Source organism: Anopheles marshallii, chromosome 3 (genome assembly GCF_943734725.1).
Source record: "Anopheles marshallii chromosome 3, idAnoMarsDA_429_01, whole genome shotgun sequence".
Classification (NCBI taxonomy): Eukaryota; Metazoa; Arthropoda; class Insecta; order Diptera; family Culicidae; genus Anopheles; species Anopheles marshallii.
In genome coordinates this window covers 53313244-53332946 of record NC_071327.1, presented here as the reverse complement: position 1 = coordinate 53332946, position 19703 = coordinate 53313244, and the positions used below count along the sequence as shown (strand labels likewise).

General features: G+C 42.6%; 2 protein-coding genes across 2 annotated transcripts in view; one reads left to right on the top strand and one right to left on the bottom strand.

Moving 5' to 3' along the window:
• LOC128714637 (uncharacterized) overlaps positions 1-11752 on the top strand; it is a 30582-nt gene extending 18830 nt beyond the window's left edge. The window contains exons 18-29 of the mRNA XM_053809513.1: positions 5889-6020; positions 6083-6406; positions 6481-6669; positions 7428-7565; positions 7892-8098; positions 8430-8612; positions 8680-8811; positions 9301-9390; positions 10508-10664; positions 10758-10924; positions 10986-11309; positions 11382-11752. Coding sequence (XP_053665488.1) covers positions 5889-6020; positions 6083-6406; positions 6481-6669; positions 7428-7565; positions 7892-8098; positions 8430-8612; positions 8680-8811; positions 9301-9390; positions 10508-10664; positions 10758-10924; positions 10986-11309; positions 11382-11752 — 2414 coding nt within the window. The remainder of the gene's footprint in view (positions 1-5888; positions 6021-6082; positions 6407-6480; positions 6670-7427; positions 7566-7891; positions 8099-8429; positions 8613-8679; positions 8812-9300; positions 9391-10507; positions 10665-10757; positions 10925-10985; positions 11310-11381) is intronic.
• A 3933-nt stretch (positions 11753-15685) lies between these two features.
• LOC128712807 (mucin-5AC-like) lies at positions 15686-17903 on the bottom strand. The gene is made up of 3 exons (XM_053807680.1): positions 17891-17903; positions 16083-17035; positions 15686-16003 (listed from the first exon to the last, which is right to left on the bottom strand). The coding sequence occupies exons 1-3, from the start codon at positions 17901-17903 to the stop codon at positions 15686-15688; spliced, it is 1284 nt and encodes a 427-aa protein (XP_053663655.1).
• Positions 17904-19703: the final 1800 nt, after the last annotated feature.

Genomic DNA, 19703 nt, shown 5'->3' with positions numbered 1-19703 from the left:
AAAATAACCGAACAGCGTAAAGGATTCAAAGGATTTCGAACATAAGCGATACACGGCAAACGACTGTAAGAGCTGTAGATGAATTTATGTTATCTTTAATCGTTAAATAAGTTGTACAGAAGCAAGTTTCCCTAGTGTATCACTGCTGTGCTGAAACTCTAATGAAGTTCAATGTATTCATTTTAGGAATGGCCACTGCTAAAGTACCCAAATACACGGACTTGACGAGCGTATACCGAGCAGAGGAGATTATTTTGGGATGTGGTCGTCACTCGATCGCCGCGAAATCCCGGAAACGCTGAACCACCGCCGAGGGCCGCTCGAACGGACAGCAGGAACCGTTTGCACTATAAACCTGCCACATCCAAAAGGCGTGCCGCACGTCACGTCACAAAATAATCTTGTCTGCTTGTCTATAGCAATCAAGTGTGCAACAAGCACGTGGCCATATCCAGAGAACACTACAAAGATTCTAGGCACTATTGCTTGCTCCTTTCAACGAACAGCTACAATTAACACGTTCTAGTGTTTGTAAATAAGCAAAAAAAAACAAATTCAAAAAAAACAAGAAAAAAACAAAACAAGGAAATGATCCTGCCAACTTTAAGCACGTCGAAACTTCGAATGTTATTGCTACGGCGGAACCACAAACCAAAAGAAAAACTTACCAAACAATACTTAATGGTACACACGAAAAGCAGAAGACGGGATGAAACCAAACCTCGCTAAAAACAGAAGAAAAGTAAACACACCGCGTCAAAAGAAAACAATGTAGAAATGTTTGTTTGTAGTGATTTGGTTTTGTTTTACAAAAAACATTTTGTCAGTTAATTCATATCAATTAGCTGCTTCCGGGGTACCCCGACCCAGGGCCCAGGAAACGGATTTACGTTCGGCGAAACCGGAAGATCGATTATCTGTAGCTATGTTTAATCGCGTCGATAAAACGCAAACCGCGTCACACTGATAAGAAAGTTCGGTTCGGTTCGGTTTTAGCAAACTATGTTGATGTTGCAAATCATGCCCACGGAACCTTACAACAGTCCCGATCGTGAATTGTCAAACGAAACCGTAAAGATGGCAGCGTAACGCTTTGTTACGTTTAGTGATCCTCAGAAATACCCGTTTGACGATACGATAACGATAGTTCGCTCCGTCTATTGTTACTTTTTCCTATTCTTTCTTTTGTTTTTTGCTCTCCCATTATGTGTTTTATTTTTAATGTTTATTTTTTGTTTCTTTCTTCTTTTGTTTTGCACCACTACGCTGCTCCGATCATGTATCGATCGCTGTCTATTGTGATGTATCGTGCCGCATGCGCTTTTGAATTGGCACTTGTGGGCACTAGGTTTTTTTTTTTGTTATTGCCACTCAAAACAGTAACGAGTTACTACTAAGGCGGGAAACAGAGTCGATTGTTAGCATTTGCATTCCAAAACAAATATGGCGGATAGGTGTAACGGAAAGTCGCGCTCAAAAACATATCGTTGCCAATCGAACGTTTTAAACGCACAAGAATAAAAGCCCCGACCCCACCAGATGTAACCCTGCTGAGTATGTGCAATGAATGTTTATCCCCTGTTCAATGCTCCCGTTTTTTTTATCTCTCGCTCTCTCTCTTTTTTGTTTTAATCAGTTCTAAAATCACTGCCCGCCACCATCAGCGTATCGTTTGAATAAGCATATATTTAAAAAAAAAACCCCAACGACAAAACAAGCAAAAATTGAACTTAGGATTCACTAAATCTGACAAAATGTTTTTTGTATAACACACAGATGACGAATGTTTCTACGTTGGACTGGGACACGCCGGTCGTGTTACAAAGCGGGACAAAAAATCCACCGCCAAGGAGGACGACTCGTTCCGGTGTTGCCCGGCAAAGGTCGAGAAGAATACCCGCGTAACGCAGATGGCCGCACAGAAGATCAGCCGCCGGGACAGTGACGAGGCGGAGAGCCAGTTCGCGTTCCGGCAAAAGAAGCTGTCCGATGTTGCCGACGCAACGGCGGCCGCCGCCAAGGAGAAGAAGGCGGCCCAGGAACGCCAGCAGCTCGATCTGAAGAAGGCATCCAAATCGGCGGGCAAATCGGGCTCGAAGTCGGGCAAAGGTAAAAAGGACGCCAAGGACGACGATGGCGACGATGACGATGATGGACTGTTCGGTAAGCTCGGTTGGTGGTAAATGATCAAAAGCAACAGCAAACAAACCTCCCTTCCGTTGTCACGAGAGGAGCTCCGATTACCGTACAGTTCACCCTTTTTTTATTGCTTTCGTACCAACGTTCGCCCTCGTCCGGACCTTTCCGTTCATCAGATTCCATCTCTGTATGTGTATGTGTTCTGTCGAAAGTAATCCCTAACGCAGGGGAGGAAACATCCTACTAGTGACGCTCTGCTCGCGGTCACTGAAAAACGAAATTGTAGCGCTGTCAAAATTTTACCTTCCAAAAACCCACCCAACAATGCTCCAGGTTTGTTTCGAATCAGCAAACAACACACCGGAAGCACACAGCCCGTGTTCGTGACCATTATGGTTCCCGCCCATACCCACGGTGTACCCAGAACCGTCTCTTTCCTAGTGTGTGCGTGTGTGCGGATAGAAATATTTCATTGGAATTTTCCTCCCTTTCTGATGGTTGATGTTTAACACCCCTTTCTTATCGTCACCCCGATAATGTTTCCCCCAAACTGTTTATTTCAATGTTGTTTTCTTCTTGTTAATCTTGCGTATATACAGCTTAAATGCAGCGGCAACAGTATACCATTGTTGTGCCTTGTAGTGTGCGCCCCCGGGGGAATCAACCAAAGCATCCCTTATCTTCTCACGCCGCATAGGAAAGAGACGGTTTAACTTTTATCCAGATTGTTTTGCTAACAACTTGCAAGGGTACGGTGGATGGGTAATGCACGAGAGAAGAAGGTTTTGACAGCGTACAAAACACAAACCAAATAACGATAGATGGTAACATTATGGCGTAAAAGATGAAGAAACAAGAGTTGTCAAAAAAACCTGTTATGCAGGAGGAAGAAGTAAGAAGAAGGTGAGAAATATTTTAATAACTTGTAAATAGTAAAAAAAAAGAAACCACAAAAGAAAACACCTAAAAACCAAAAAGTGACACAGTAATGAAAAGTGAAAAAAGAGAGAAAAAAAACTCTAAGTACACAAAGAAAGTACCAAAAGTGAAAAGCAAACATAGTAAATGGAGTAGCTTGAAAACCAGTGCTACAAAATGCAAAAGAAACAAACCAAAACTTTCAAAGAAGGTAGGCAAAGAAATGATTTTTTTTTATTAAAGTTGATAAAAAAAGAAGAAACGAACAAAAAAAAACACACAAAACAAAACAAAATTTGCTCACTTCAAATTCTATCGCGCTTCGCATTAGACTGAGCAGAAACGGACCTGATGTGTCGGTCAATATATTAGCACGCTGCACGCTTCTCCAACTGTACCACTGTTGTTTAGTGATAGTGGCAAAAGCAATACTAACGCACAAGCAGTTAAAACGTTGACAGGACTAGGTAGAAACGCTGCACTTTTCCTATTGTTATTACAAACGATTATCTCGTTTTTACACCGGCAACATCGGAACGATCGCACATTTTGACAAGCAACAAAAAAGAAAACCTCGCACGAATTTAGGAAAACGAACCAGTACTATTACTACTACTACTGCTACTACTACTTACTACTTATTACTTATTACGTCTACTATTTCCGCATGTATTTTAGATGCACTTGCGCTCGATGCAAATGGTAACGCGCAAGGTTGTTATTATCGTTACTTATATACACCATATATACATTTCTCTTTCGTTGTTGTTTCATTTTTTCGCAACTGTTTCGCTCAACCATAGACTGCAACATGTGTTTGTCGATAGTGTATAGTAGTAACTTTATTTACCTGTTTAGACCGTTACGGGCGGCATCGTAAGCGTAACTTGTCCCATGCAGATGGGAACAGCACCACGATCGAAAGGCAGCAACTAAGCTAAGCTTTACCGCACTTCGCACCGGTTAGACGTGAATCAAATCAGTGAGATCGATCAGTCGGAAACAATATTAGTACTACCTTTTTTCGCCGGTAACGCTGAAGCAACCGATCTCACCGATCGCACAAACTTACCTTTTTTACACTCGCAACTCGCACTGAAACTGTGTTACGAAGCTCTTTTCTTAACTACGTTTTTCTTACTTTTTTTTTAACTTTTTAACTATTTCACGAGTTTTGCACGCAACTTTACGATACATTGAGTAATTTATTTTCCTATTATAATTTCTGTACCTTTGGGTGCACGTTTTGATTTGATATTTTTAACTTTTATCTCTATTTGCGTGACAAGGGCGACCTGTATAAAAGGGCGGACCTGTGATTTGTGTCGTATCAGTCTTAGGATATTTCATTACATAAACAAACAAAACAGAAGGCAAGGCGAGAAATATCGTTCTTAGAAGAAAGCTGCTAATGCTTGTGCGCCGAACTTGCGCTCCAGCTCATTAAAACACATTTACTAACATAAATCGCAATCGAAACTGCCTTTAGCGAAAAGAAAACCAACTGATGTAAACAAAAAAGAGAGAATAGTGTTGGCAAAATCTTCCTAAAACAGATTCTCCTCCATCTCGAACGGCTCGCTCGACGCACGCTCGATGATGTATCAGAAAAGAACCGAACAATGATGGTTCGGGGTGCTGCTAGTTTTTTCTGTGATTTTGAGGGTTAGTACTTTTCGCGATAAAATTATGAACGAACAAAACTGATTAGTAACACAAAAACGGTTGTCAAACTTTCAAAGAAGCTAACATCTAGTCAGACGAGAAAGACAACATACGTAAATAACGCGGGGGCAAAAAGAAAAGGGAGAAGTTATACAAACATGAAACTCAAAGAAGTGTCCGAACATGGAAAAGAAAAGATGCAAAATGTTAAAACGTGTTCAAAGAAGAAGACTAGAATTATTTCACAACAGCAACAAACAAAAACGGAAGAAGAAAAAACACCCAACAATGGCTTGGAGTTGTTCAAAGAAGGAAATGAAAGTAGAGAAATGAATACAAAAACCCCCGCAACAGAAAAAGAGAGTGAGAAGAAACAAAACGAGTGGAAACACAATAAGTAAAACCCAACGATGGGGGGGGGGGTTAGTAATACAAACGAAACAATCTCAAAGCAAAACAGGTTCACTGTTAGAAGCTGTCAAAGAAGGAAGGAAAAGTGAAGAACTTTTTTATACATATAGATAAACCAAAACCAGTAAAGCAAACGAGAACAAATGGGGGAAAAATGGGAAGGAGAAACAAGAAATAACTAAGAATTAAAAGGATCGAGAAAATCATCATCCCTATTGTTAAAATGCCTTTTTATCTTTAACTTTTACTGAAAATGGAAACAAAGAAAGTGAAACCAATTACCAAAAAAAAAAAAACAAAACACAACCAGCTGTATTAGTTCAAGTGTTTCTATCGGGAAAGGTGTACATGTAGCCCTTGTAGAAGAAGAATCCTTCCGCTGTTCGGTTCGTCCGGTTCGGTAAGCAAGTGGGACTATCTTTTGCTACCCCTCTGTCTTTCGTCTTCTCTCTTTATTCTCGCTGTAAATCTGTCCCTTTTTGCACCCACTTTTACTTGTACACATCCGTAAAAGCGATGACTTTGTAGTTCACATTAGCCCACTGCAGGATGTAAGTATTTCTGACACAAATAGGGCAGCCGGCCATTTCCCGTCGGCTATGCCACTATCTGTAATTGCGTGCCGCCAACTGCCGTCTACGACAATGAAGCCGGCCTCACTCAAACCGCTTTTTCTTTCTTCGGCTTTCCGATTTGTTACCGATCCCAACCCCCCGGCGGGTTTCGGAACTGTGTCGTGTCGTTTTGCTTCGCAGGTGACCTACTGAACGAATACGACGTCCTGGATTGGATGCACGGACAGAAGACGGACGAAAGCATCCAGGAGGTGGAACGAGACGAACTGTTGAGCCTGATCGACAGTAAAGACTTCCTTGGGGTTGTGTTCTGTGAGTAACGGTAGATTTCGTTGTAAGATATAAGTTCCTTAATACTGACACTGTTTCCACAGATGTTGAGGATGATCCAAACACACCCAAAATTCTGCGCCACATCGAGCTGATCGACGACGAAGCTTCAGACTATGGTATTTTGCTGGTCAAAAGCAGCGATCGGTTGATGGCGAAGAAGTTTGGCTTCCGCAACCCGCCCGGCGTTACCTACTTCCGCAAGGGCAAATCGATCAACTACGATGGTGACATCGACGACGAGGAGGAACTGCTCGATTGGCTCACCGATCCGCACAACATGGAAATGACCGATCACATCGAAAAGGTGAACCGAAAGATGTTCCAGAAGATACGCCAAGCGTCCGACTATTTAGCTGTTTTCTTCTGTAAGCTGTCGTTGTGGTAAATGGATGGAAGATGGGCACGCTTTTCGCTAACCTTCGTGTCCCGCTTGTTGCAGATAGTGACGATTGCAAACAGTGTCCACGCGTGCTGGCCGAAATCGAACATATCGATGATGAGGCGGACGGTGCCGGTATTAACTTCGTCAAGATCGACGATAAACAGATGGCAAAGGAGCTCGGTGTTTACGCACTGCCCGGTATCGTATTCTTCAAGCTGTCATCTAAGGAACCTGTCATCTACGCAGGTAAGTGGCCATTGAAGACTGGCTTCAAGTATAGTTATGAAGTGTACTGTCTCTCAAGGCATTTGAAAATCTTCCTGGATGTGTGTCTCGTCTTGGGGTTTCAGTCAAATTATTGCTACAAACTAACTACAAAGTGAAGGTTGTTGAGGAGAGGACATAATCTCCTTTCCCAAGATCGTTGGTAATTCCCCCAAGTCAATGTCCTCAACCCTTTTCTTTCTATTTATAAATGGTACTTCCCATATTCTGCCTACTTCTGAAAGATGACTGTTTGACTCTTTTAGCATACCTCGATTCAATCTCTAGTTGATGTTCTATCAACTCTTTACATTTATGTCCTAACAAATTCTCTAGCATTCATCAACCAATCCTCATCAGTAAGTATTTTCTCACTACGTCCATTTATGGCGTGTCGAAGTCCATTTCATGGCTTGGATGTGATGCTCGAATGCAAACTATCTTTTACTGTGATGCCGTTGTATGGAAGGCTTCTAAAGTTCTGGAGGTTATGCGTAGACTTACAACTGATATCAACGATCATGTGTTTTTTAAAGCACCTTTCTGTCGTTTAGTCGGTACTCTACTCGAACCCTGCTGTTCTAGCCTGGGTTGCAAAACTAGAGTAGTTACAGAGGAGTTTTACATACTCCATCCAACCGTCTTCCTTCATTTCAACTTCACATGAGCTACTTCTGACATTGCCTTGGATAAATTCCTTCAGCAAACAATCACTAAACCCTTCTGTCGGACATCCACAGGCGATCTCAATGATGAGGACGAAATCCTGAACTGGCTTATGACACAGAAGAACCCTGGCGGTGACATCATCGAAGACCTGGACGGCACGAAACTGTTGAGCCTTATCGAGGACTCAAACGCACTGGCTGTGTACTTCTGTAAGTAATTCCATCCAACCACCAAAGCAAGCGAATGATGATCGTTTACGCACAGTTGGCCGTTTGTTGGGGGATCTGTACTGACAATGTGCTTCATATGTGCTAATGTATGAGTTTCACTAGAGACACGTATTCACACCGGTGGGTTGACGTTCTAAAACTTTTGCGTGCTCTAAGCGCTACTATTTAACGTTTGTCTTCTTTTACACCACAACCAAAGTGCACATCTCGCACGTACTACTCTTTATGTCTAAACTTTCTGCACCACTTTTGTTTGTGTTAATCTGCTGCACCGGAACCGGCACCATCACTGTCTCTTTCTCTAGGGAACAAAACGACTTGTGAAGCTTGCTTTACAAAGGCTGCCAAAAAGCAGCGCAAAGCGAAGGAACGTAAAGGTCTGCTGGATGCTGCATCATCTGCGGAGGTAGTAGACGATGGAGCTACGGAAGATTCTGCATCAGATGGCGATGTACCATCGACACCACCACCACCACCACCGGTAGCGGCTGCTGCACAGGCATCCGTGGAGGGTATAGCAGCTATAACCCCGAACCCGTTCCCACTCGTGTATTAGGCCTCGTTTTCTGGCAAAGTGTCCATTGTTCCTCTGCACTCACAAACACTCATGTTGGTGGCTTAACTGTTGCATGTTTCGTTTTGTGTGAACACAGTACCGCGCAACCAATGACCACCCCTGTGATCCTTCATTGTGCCTCGGAAACTACTAAAATTATTGCACTATTTAACGTTTCTTTACCATTCCTCCCAAGTTGTACCTTCAGTGCTTGGTCTTTGACTGTACTGTTGGAACTAATTAAGCAATGTATCTCGTCTCTCTCCCTTTCCATCAACAACGGTAAGATGCGGACGAATGTGAGCAGTGTTCGGGTGTGCTAGAATCGCTGGAAAACATTGACGACGACTGTGACCGGCATGGTATCATGTTTGTCAAGACGGATGATCTCTCGATCGCGGAACAGTACGGTATCTCCGAGTACCCGGTACTGGTGTACTTCGAGGACAATGTGCCAAATGTGTTTGAAGGTAAGTTGCGGTGCGGTACAAGCGAACTGCCTCTGGAGTAATAGAGATTTCGCCCTTTTTTCGCCAGGTTCGTTGGATGAGGAAGAGGAAGTGCTACAGTGGTTGATCACACAAAAGACCGAAGATCGTATCGAGCTGATCACGCGCGTAATGCTGGAATCGATGGTCGACGAAACGCAATACCTGGCGGTGTACTTCTGTAAGTGATCTCCATCGCTTTCGCACATGATCTTCGCTACTCACCACAGTCGTTGTTGGAACTGCTTCCGAAAAACCTCACAATTGGTACCATTTCCATGAAAACAGTATAATGCCCTTAATCCGAAACAAGAAATTTGGTTTACCCTGTTGCATCCACGGACCAATCTCCAAATGCACCAACAGTTCCTAATATGGTTTTCTTTTTCTTTGTTGTTCTTTTCTTTTCTTTTTACCGCACAACAAACAATGAATTCCACACGCGCGTCTCTACCGTTTTGCACCTTCCAAATCACACCATGTCCATGTTCCTTACGTTTTTTTTATTTTTTGGTTTTGTTCTCTTTACCGGATGTTGTTTGTGCACCACGTCGTCTTCTCATCTTGTGTTGCACTTTACCCTACCCACCGCCCTTTCTCCCTACCAAACACAACAACACAAAAATGCGCATACAAATCAACATGCAAATAATGCTACTGCCAACAACAGACAAAACCAAATCACCCTCGTACTGCCGAAGTTTTTGTTCTGCGGAAAACATCCGCAAGCGAAAGGAATTTGCACGGGAAGGAATTTCAGGTATCTACTAGCAGCAGCTATCAGAACAGCGTTTTTCTTTTCGTTTTTTTTTCTCTGTTTTTGTTCTCCCACTTCCTTTTTCTTCTTGTTGTTCCCGCCAACCCGTTAAGGCTGTATCTATGTTTCTTTTTTTCCTGTGTGCAACCGTACCCCCTATTGGGTGTATCCCGTTCTCTGTTTCGCTGTCTGTTTAACAACGCTGGTCCCTCCTACCCAGCTGAACAACAAGCTGTACTTCTGTATATAGTTTCTGTGATGTGATCTCTCCATGTCTGAAGCTGGCTTCCAACAAAAAAAAATGATTCCCGCAAGCGCAGCGCGATTTTGCGCCTCCTCCGGAACACAACTGTTTTCCGCTCCTGAGACACTACTGATACAGCTCCTATGTGCCGTGTGTTTTCCCCTTGAAATTGCCATAAATGTACATACACAAGCAAGCAATATAATATGATATTCCGAGGGGTATGTTCTTCAGCCCAATACTCCACCGCTCGAGCCCAACATTCCTAATAGCCTCCACTGTAAATATTGCCGTGATTGATTGACTCACTTCCATAGCTTTCTACCGCAAACCCCATTTACCATGGGCCATCTGTGCCGGCTACGAAAACCTTGCTTGCGCGAGAAATTCCTGCGCCGAATTATGTGTCCATTTTCCCGGAATGCCCGGAATGTGCGTTTGTGCTCCAACTGAATGAACTTCTTCGGCAGTATGTCTGTGCTCTGTTTTGTTTTGTTTTTTCTTCTATTCCTACTGTTACAACCTATGCATAATTGTTCGCCAACAGAAAAAGAACTCTCTCGCCAGTCAAATTCTTCCCCTGTCTTAAGTACAGCTAACCAACGCACAATGTGTAATATATATGAACATTGCCATCGATGCTTTCTGCGATTCCATTCGTTTCATGTCTGTCTCATCATATACGCACCCCAAAAAAACTGCGTGTCCCTTTCTTCTGTTAGCTCCTAAACCTTCTTCCTCTATTGCTATCTGTCCTCATTGGTTGTGTTCTCTCTAATGAATTGTATTTGATGTAACGCCTTTCGCCCACACACTATCCGCATTGCCATCTTGCGTGTTCTGTGCCTAACGTGTTTGTGTCTTCCCTTTCGACAGACAAGATCAACTGCAACATCTGCGACCAAATCCTGGAGGGTTTGGAGGTGATCGACGACGAGCTGGACGTGTTCGGTATTCACATGGTGAAGATTCAGGATCCACAGCTGGCGAAGCGCTACTCCATCAAGACATTCCCGGCGCTGGTGTACTTCAGGTAGGGTTGAAACACGGGATGAGCACATCTCTAAAATTGGAACTGGAATGTTGTTTTTTGCTAATGTTTCAATTACTCACCAAATACGACTAGAAACGGTAACCCATTGATCTACGAAGGTGATCTTCAGAACGAACAGTCCGTACTCGAGTGGTTGGTTGATGATGACAATCGTGAACTGGCAGATGAAATTGAGGAAGTTAACGAGCGTATGCTGGATCGTTTGATGGAACAGTCGCCGCTCCTTTGTGTGTTTTACTGTGAGTTCCTCCCAAGAAGTCGCCTTATTTCATTACTCACAGCTTCCGCTCCCGTTTACAGACGATGAAGATTGCGCCGAGTGTGACGACATACTGGAGGAACTGGAACTGATCGACGGTGAGGTAGATCTTTACGGTATTGACTTCGTCAAGGTCGCCAGTCTGGATGCGGCACACAAGTACGGCGTTACGACAATTCCATCGCTCGTGTACTACCGCAAACAGATCCCGATGCTGTACGATGGTGACATGCACGATCACGAGCGTGTCATGAACTGGTTGACGTCACAGGATGTGTTCGAAATTAAAAATGAAATCGAAGAAGTTAACCGCAAGATGCTGAACAAACTGCTCGACGAGAATGAGTTCCTGGCCGTCTATTTCTGTGAGTATCATGATCTGATTATGTTTTTCCAATCCTTTTTACCTATCTAAACTGCTGCTGTTTCTCTGCCAGTTGAGGAAGATCACGAAGAAAGTGAGGCGGTGCTGGAAAAGCTGGAACTGATCGACAGCGAAACGGATAACCTGGACATCACGTTCGTCAAGATGGGTGATCCACGGTACGCACGCAAATGGGGCGTCACCAAGCTGCCCGCGATCGTCTACTTCCGAAAACGGTTCCCCAGCATCTACCGGGGTGACATGTACGACGAACAGGACGTGCTCGAGTGGTTGCGCAAGAACCGATTCCGTCAGCCGGAGCTGAACATCTTCATGTACGCACTGATCGCGCTCGGTCTCGGGTTCGTCATCTATACTGCATTTTTGCTCCAGTGCTTTAAGCCTGCCCCACCCGCACCGGTACCACATCCGAAGCAGAACTAATAACGCGCTAGGCACCGGGTGGCACTAGGGTACATATTCTTCCAGAATAATAAACGTAATAAGGTGAAACAAGATCAGCTTGATCATGTTTGTCCCAAGGGGGGTGAGGAGAAAATGACAAATAGAAAGCCGACTTTAATGTGAAGTGAGTAAAGGGAAATACTTTCACACTCGTCTCGCGACATCATCCACATCTCTTCCCTAACCGCCTCTCCTCCCTGTTCCACACATCCCTGAGTTCCATGGTCTACAAAAAACTGCCCCGTATAAAACAAAGGACATAACAAACGCGCTACCGGATGGGTTTGTATTAGAGATGGTTTAATTTTGTTATATAGAAGAAAACACAAACAAACGTTTGCAAACATTATGCGAGAAGGAGAAACACAAGACCAAAGAAGAGAAATAAATTCGAAAAAATTATCATAACATTTTCTCCACTGTGATCATGCTACTCTGATGATGATAATAATAACGAACAAGACGACATAACCCCATAATAATACGCAAGTATCCTTTGGAGGTGGGAAATCACAGAAAAAAAAACAAAACCAAGAAGAACTTAAAAGCAAGCAAACTTACAAGCGTTTGCCCAAAAAGAGAGAAAAACTGTTAAACGTTAGAGAATAAAACAAACACAAAAAAACACAGAACAAAACAATCACATAGTATAAACACATACGAAAACGAAATGTAACGAATTGTTTGTGGATGCACCTGGTGCATTTTAGCTCCCCAACTTGGAATATCAAACATGAACAACCCAATGTGGTTTTTAATGTTAGAGAGCTAGTAGAAGCGGTGGGTCCATGTGTCTCGGTTCAGAGTGAAATAGAGAGGGAGAGAGAGAGAGAGAGCATCATTGATTTTTTGTACCACGACGGGGATGTGAGTCCTTTTTGCAATCACGTGCAAAGACCCGCCATCACATCCCGGGGATCGGTGTGGGTACCCAAACGTTGCGAACAATCGAAAAGACATATGTTAACCGAAACGAAGTTGACGACAAACGACAGACCGATCGGGATTTGTTTCTGTAAAAAAAACACCGTTTTTGTGTTCTGTTGTTATCGTTTGTACTGTAACATTTGCAAACCCTTCTCTGTCCCTTTCACCTTTTTTTTGCTTTCGAATAAAAAATGTATATTTTAAGTAAAGAAATGTTTGAAAACACCACTATAATACAACAGACTTTGCGATGAACTAAACGTCTGTAAGGTGTGCGCTAGATTTTAAACAACCTAAAACAATGTAAACCCCCGATCATCCTATCCCGCAAAGCGTACAACATGCTGTAAATAAAAGCTGATAGCGAACCAACCGAAAGCAAGGTCTCTTACTGCCCGTTTATGTCGAACTGTGCGCCATGCTCTGTTTTCTCAAGTAATGAAACAAACACAAACCTCACGCCAATTATTATCCATTCCATTGAAGACGGATTTATTACGTGCCAGAGCGTTACGATCGGAGAATGGCCACCGTGTCAATCTCCTGTTTCGACGGGCTACATAAATACACACATAATTACGCTTCTGGTTGCTTCACACACTTAAAAAATCAACCCATTTAACGCTGCTGTTAATGGGTTTCCTCTCGTTATCTTGCAACAGTTGCATCTTAATTTACCAATTACAGACCCTACGGTAAGGACAACAAACTTGTTGTGCTGAATATTATCGCGAGCGATTTTACTTTCCATAAGCAGAAGTTATCTACGTATGTGTTTTTTTTTGTTAATCTGCTAAATTTTTCCTCGATATCATGTGGCCACTTCATTTCCGAAATGTGTGACCTTTATGTTACCAATGTCGAATCGTTCCGGTTCAAAATAAAATGGAGTTATATAGATTCGTGGACATGTTCGCTAGTGTGGGTATTTCATCTAGTGTTACGTTCTTGTCGTTCCTAAAACATAATTTTAGCAGGTAGCCGAAAATATTGATCATCTATCATTTCAAGCGCCCATTCGAATTTATATCTGCGCGTCGTCGGTTGATGTTAACGAAAACGCAATCACCTCTCCAAAGCTCTCCAATTTCTTGCCTCGTTGCGAGTTGCAATATGATTTGCAAGTCGTTAAACAATCGTTCTTTGAAGCGCAAGAACGCACTAACCTCGTTACGGCAGGAGGCAGCCAAAGTGAATACAAAACCGCAACAAACGTCTAACGGGCGGTTCACTCACATCACTACACACTCTTAACCGCTCCGGTTCTCTACTCCTGTTCTGCCCTCGTTACAATATGGTACGTTAATGTTTATCTCACTTGTAGTTAATATGTATACATTAGCATTCCCTACCACTAATTACCCACGCTAAAGATATTTTTTCCTCCATTTAGACGAGCGCGAGTGTGTGTATATGCTCTTTCTACAACATTCCTTTTATGTTACGTTCTCTTTGTTCTCTCTGTAATGCAATATGGACGAAAAATTTGTACGTTCTGTAAACCACACTCACAGACAGATACACACACGAGCAAGATATACTAGCTAAACTGATGAAATAATAGCTCCACACAACAACATTCTGCCCCAAACGAATGAAGGACACTTCTCTCGCATTGAAGAAGAAGACAACAAAGCAGGAAACACCCATTAGTGTTTAGTGGATGCACACTTTTCTTTATGCGTGTTTGTGTGTGTGTGTATGTGGTATGATTTTCGTTTAAATATCGCTTATAAAAATATCCAACCGTCCCAAATGCAGCAGGACGGCGGTACAGCAACATGATGTCCTCCTAACCAAATTGTACGATCCCTATCATATACGGTGATAATGGTGATACGATCCGATATTAGTTCCTTTGCTTTAATTTTTTGCAAATTACATCTCTTACACACGCACACACCTTGCACGTCCGCCCAATGCACATTCAAACATTGTGTCAGGTACTGTTCTATTAAATGGTAAAAATAGTTACATTTATTCATGTGCACAGCTAGCACGTCGGTATATATGAATATAGTATATGTGTATGTATATATATGTATATAGGTATAGGGTACTTTTTTTCTGTTATTTCCCTTCTTTCAAAGTCCAAAATTTCATAAACATTGCATAAACCACCGACATTAACAATTCATGGTACGTCCTAGAGGAAATCCTTCCGTGTTGAAGATATTTGTTTTTGTTTGGTAAACGCAAAAACAAACACTACGACGAAATACGCGCCGTATACAACATAACTTCACTAATAACACCTCACGCAGTTCAGCTTCCGAGTGTTAATGGTACCACTAACAAGATATGAATGCACATTTACATGCCACTTGCCGTTTGCCGGTAGTACAATCCTTCCTACTAACTTCCTACTACTTATGGAACTTCGTGGAACTACCACATTAATATTGGTAACTCTCGTAGTCGAACCCTAGTCTTGACAATGATTTTGAGTATAAGCGTACATGTGGACACACCACACGGATAAGCCACAGTTCTAACATTCTCTTAGCTGGTGATCTCGCTGTTTTGGAGATCGCCCTAAAAAATGTTCCAACTATCCAAACTCACACATGATGTTAACACTCTCTCTGTATTGGCGCTCGTGAAGCAGCTCCTGTATCAACAGGAATTCTAGTTCATGTGTCGCTGACCCACCAGCTGCTTACTTGCTACGGTTTCGCTAACATCAATGTCCATGTTCGATGGGATGTTTTATATAGTCATCTTCTGAAAGCACACACACACACATACACACATCCTTAACATCGTACCAAAAATTACAACACGTTAACATTCTACCAAATACACGATTGTTGAGAATCGAGCCACAGTGTGTACCTTTCCCAACGGTTCGGCCACTAGTTCTTCGTTCTCCCAAAATGGCAACGCGTGAAAATAGAGCGCGTTTGCAAAATTCCAAACGGTTCGTTTGTTTTGTACCAATTTACCAACAAATCTAAAACGTGTTCCTCCATGGCACACGTGCGTTTACATCGAGCCCGATTTGGCGTAATGCCGTAGGCTGGATTTTGTCCCACCAGTGCCACCACCACCGCCACTGTCGTTGGTTGGGGTCGGATTTTCAGCCGACTGACGTTCGTGATACTCCTGGAAGCAGGGCACGATGCACAGATTCGTCTGACACTCCGGACAGTGGTACTTGGTTTTGCGGCGCAAGATACGCCCGTGCGCATCGATCGTGTTCCAGCAGAAATTACACCCGAGAGCCGGTCCTTCGCGTACCACCGGACAGTGACTCGAGCGAGGATTATCCAGCCCCGGTATGTCGGTGGAGCGGGATGAGGTCTAAAATGGCACAAAAAGAAAGATTGTTATTGCAAAGCTCGACCCGGCATTGGACAGCCCATCCGACAGCCAGCCTTACCAATGGGGTTGATATCGACCGGGAAAGCTCTTCACCCTTAACGCGAATTGTACTGGTCGGTGCGGACGTGATGGTGGTAGGATTTGACTGCTGATCGCTAGCATTGCTAACGACACTTACGGAAGAACCACACGAGGCGGTTTGTATCGGTTCGGCCGGTACAATCACCACCGTCGGACCGGAAGAACCGGTACGATCTACGCTCGATTGTAGCTGAATCGTTGGAATCGCGCTTGTCGGTGTACCCGATTCCTCATCCGAGTCCGTCTTCAATGAGGACGATGGCGTTAGGTAGTGTGTAGAACCGCTGCTGCTCGTAACCAGTGTCAAAGGTGTCGAATTACCACGCTGTCCCGTACCAGGATGAGAGAGCTGCCGTTGCAGGTTATACGCTTGCAGTGGTTCGAACGTTCCACCCGCACTGTGACCGCTGGCTGATGTTTGACTTGGTAACAGTGGATGCGAGTGTTGCTTAACAAGGTACGGTTGCTGGCTGGTAGGTACGGAAAGCAAATGGCCGTGCGGTCGATCACCCGCACCATGGCGGCTCTCACCCGACGATCCGATCGGTCCACCAATCACGGAAATGGACGACGATAGTGGCAGGATTGGTTCGGACACTTGGCGCTCAAAGCGATGGTGTGACGGCACGGTGAGCAGATGCTGATGGCCGTACTGTGCCGTAGGACTGTTGTCATCCGACGGCGTATCCGGTTCGTACGGTTGCTGACCGATTGAGGATGAATCGCTTTCCTTCTTGATGCGCTGCTGACGGATCAACAGACGGCCACGCTTTGCCACCGCACTCACTATGTGACCACCGGACGTGGAGGTGGACTGTTCGCTGCTACCGAGACTGCCGGTACCGGTTGAAGCTTCCGATGCACCACTGGACGTCGATGAGGACGACTGACCTGGTACCAACCCAAGTGCCATACGCGCCATCTCAGCCACTAAGCGGGAAGGAAAAGAGCAAAAAGCAAAAGAAAAAAAAACATAATAAATTTTTGTTTTCACAAATACAAAGCAAACAGAAACAAAAGGAAACAGAAAGAACAATTATAATTCAGCCTCTCGAAATGTTAAAAGTTATTCAAACGTGTAATTCACGATAATTGAAACAGCGAAACAAATGCAACAACATATACGACAACGCAATAATTCAGTTTGCTTCAATTTATTTAAATTACTCACATAAGTAAATACTTATTTTTTCACAGAACGCGTACGTGTGTGTGTGTGTGTTTGTTTACTTTAATCGATTCATTTTGTCCTGTACTTTTCTGGGTTTCCTCAGCTTTCTTCTGCTTCTTTTTTGTTGGATTGTTTTCTGGTATGTTTGTTTGTGTATTACTTTCTTATGTTTTTATGTTTGTGTACATGTGTTTCTTAAACAAACTGATACGAGAATGGCATTTTTTTTTGCTTAATTATTTAACCCTTTTCTTGACTCTCGACATTTATTCTAATGTCTGTTCTTACAAACAAACAATTTACCTTCATTCCTTTTCTTCTTATGTGCTTTTGCTTTTGTTACAATGCTGTGAATTGCTTCTTCCGTACCACAATTTCAATTTAAATTAGGATTTGTTTGTTTGCATTTTGCATTCCTCCACTTCCATGCAGCTTTTTCTTGACTATGCACTTTCGTTCACCAAGCGTAAAGTGCTTTTATCCACATTCAACTATTCCGTTTCCTTCGATTGTTCTCTTTTTGTTTCGTTTATGTTACAATAAACTTACCGAGAGTTTGATTTGTTGATTTATACAAATTTCCACACGCGTTTACTGCACTTTATCTTACTTACAGTTCTCCTTCATGGTTTGTTTCTGATTTGTTTAATTCGCTGTAATAATTTCATTAACCTTTTCATTCCTTTTTGTTTTCGTGTAAATGTCTTTTTGTTTCGTCACAAAATGCTTTTTAATTATATTCTTTTTACCTGTTTTTTGCTTTTTACCATATTCTCCTTTTACTGTAAATTATTTTTGAAGGATGTTTCGTGTGATCTATTCCTTACTAGAATTGTCGATCAAGTGTATGAATATGTGTCTGCCTCTGCCATGTTATACTGATTTGCTTTACACTAGTGTAGTTTGCAGTTACAAGAATCATCAATTATCACCTGCAACAGTTAATTGATTATTTCCCGTTCAAAATTTCGCGAATCGATGACTGTGACTTTTTGACTTTTTGTTTATGTTCTTTTTTGCTTTGCTGCTTTTTCCTTTCAATCTTAACTCTACGTTTCTGCTCTGCTTCCCTAACCGCCTTGACCATTTCGCACAAGACTGACTTTAAGTTGTGAGGTGTTCTTTTAAACACCCCACAAATATACACGTATAAACTGCTAAAAAAGAGTTAACAAAAATACTATTCACCATCGCGCTTTTGGATTTTATTTTACTATACAACTGTTGTTTTCTTTTTTTTTTTGTTCGACACTTATCTCTTCGATTTCTTTTTTCTTTTTCCATCATATCCTGGCTATGTTTTTGTTCATTTTTTTCACTACATTATCTTCATAATTACTACTTTTACTTCTACTGATTTGACCTCTATCTTTTCGACGTATCCCTGCTTCTCTCTGCACCCTTGTCGCTCTTTCTACCCTTCTGGGGAGCTGGGATTTTGAAAGTGTTTTGTTTTGTTTTGTTTTATGCTTAAAATACATAATTTTTGTTTTTAGAAACTAGATATATTTCACTCGTTATCTTCTTCTGTACCTTTTTTGCCTCTATACACTTTGCTTTAATCTAAGCCGCATCAAGCATGCCCTCGAAGTCGAACCCCGAAAGTCTCTCGTTCTCCCCCATATATTTAAATGAAAACATAAATAATATTTTACATGTAGATGGATCACTTGGTTTAAACACATACAACGTACAAGAAAGACTAACACACACATACATATAATTACACACATACAATACATATATTCTTTCTTGAACGCAATTTGGAAGGTCGGTAGAAGGATAAGGGGGGGGGAGCGGTTGAGATGAATATCTTTCGAATCAAAATGGCTTGTATGCCCACATACAAACGCTTCTCACTGAGCACCGGAGAATGATTCGTCCGAATACAGGAACTGGAAACTGAACACACCACTGGTTCTTTGAATTGGAGAGGTGTCTTCATTGAAAGAAATTTTTGTATCCAACGAAAAAAGTCGAAAGAGAAAAAAAGGATATGCTTACTAACATGAGCATATCGTGCATATAATTATTTAATTGAAACTAATTTCTGATTGACATACAATAATATCCTCAAGAACTTGACGGACTTCCAGTAATGCAGAAGTACTTCAAACGTTCATAGCCTCCACATGGAAAAGTGCAACTGTCAAGATTACCCAATCTTCCGTTCCCTGGATGCGATCGTCCAAGAACAAAAGGATAAAGGGATGATCTTTCCCTACGTACAATTATCACACCGTACTGTAGAGCTATTTCTTCATGTGGCTTCAATTGTTGCTCACCGACAGTGGAGTTCAATGGAGCGGCAGATCTCGTTGAGACACTAAGTTTCTGTCACCTCCGTAGTAGTAGGACAACCACCACCACCAAGTGATAGAATGGCCGGATCAGTACCACCTCCACCACCGTCACCACCATTGCTTA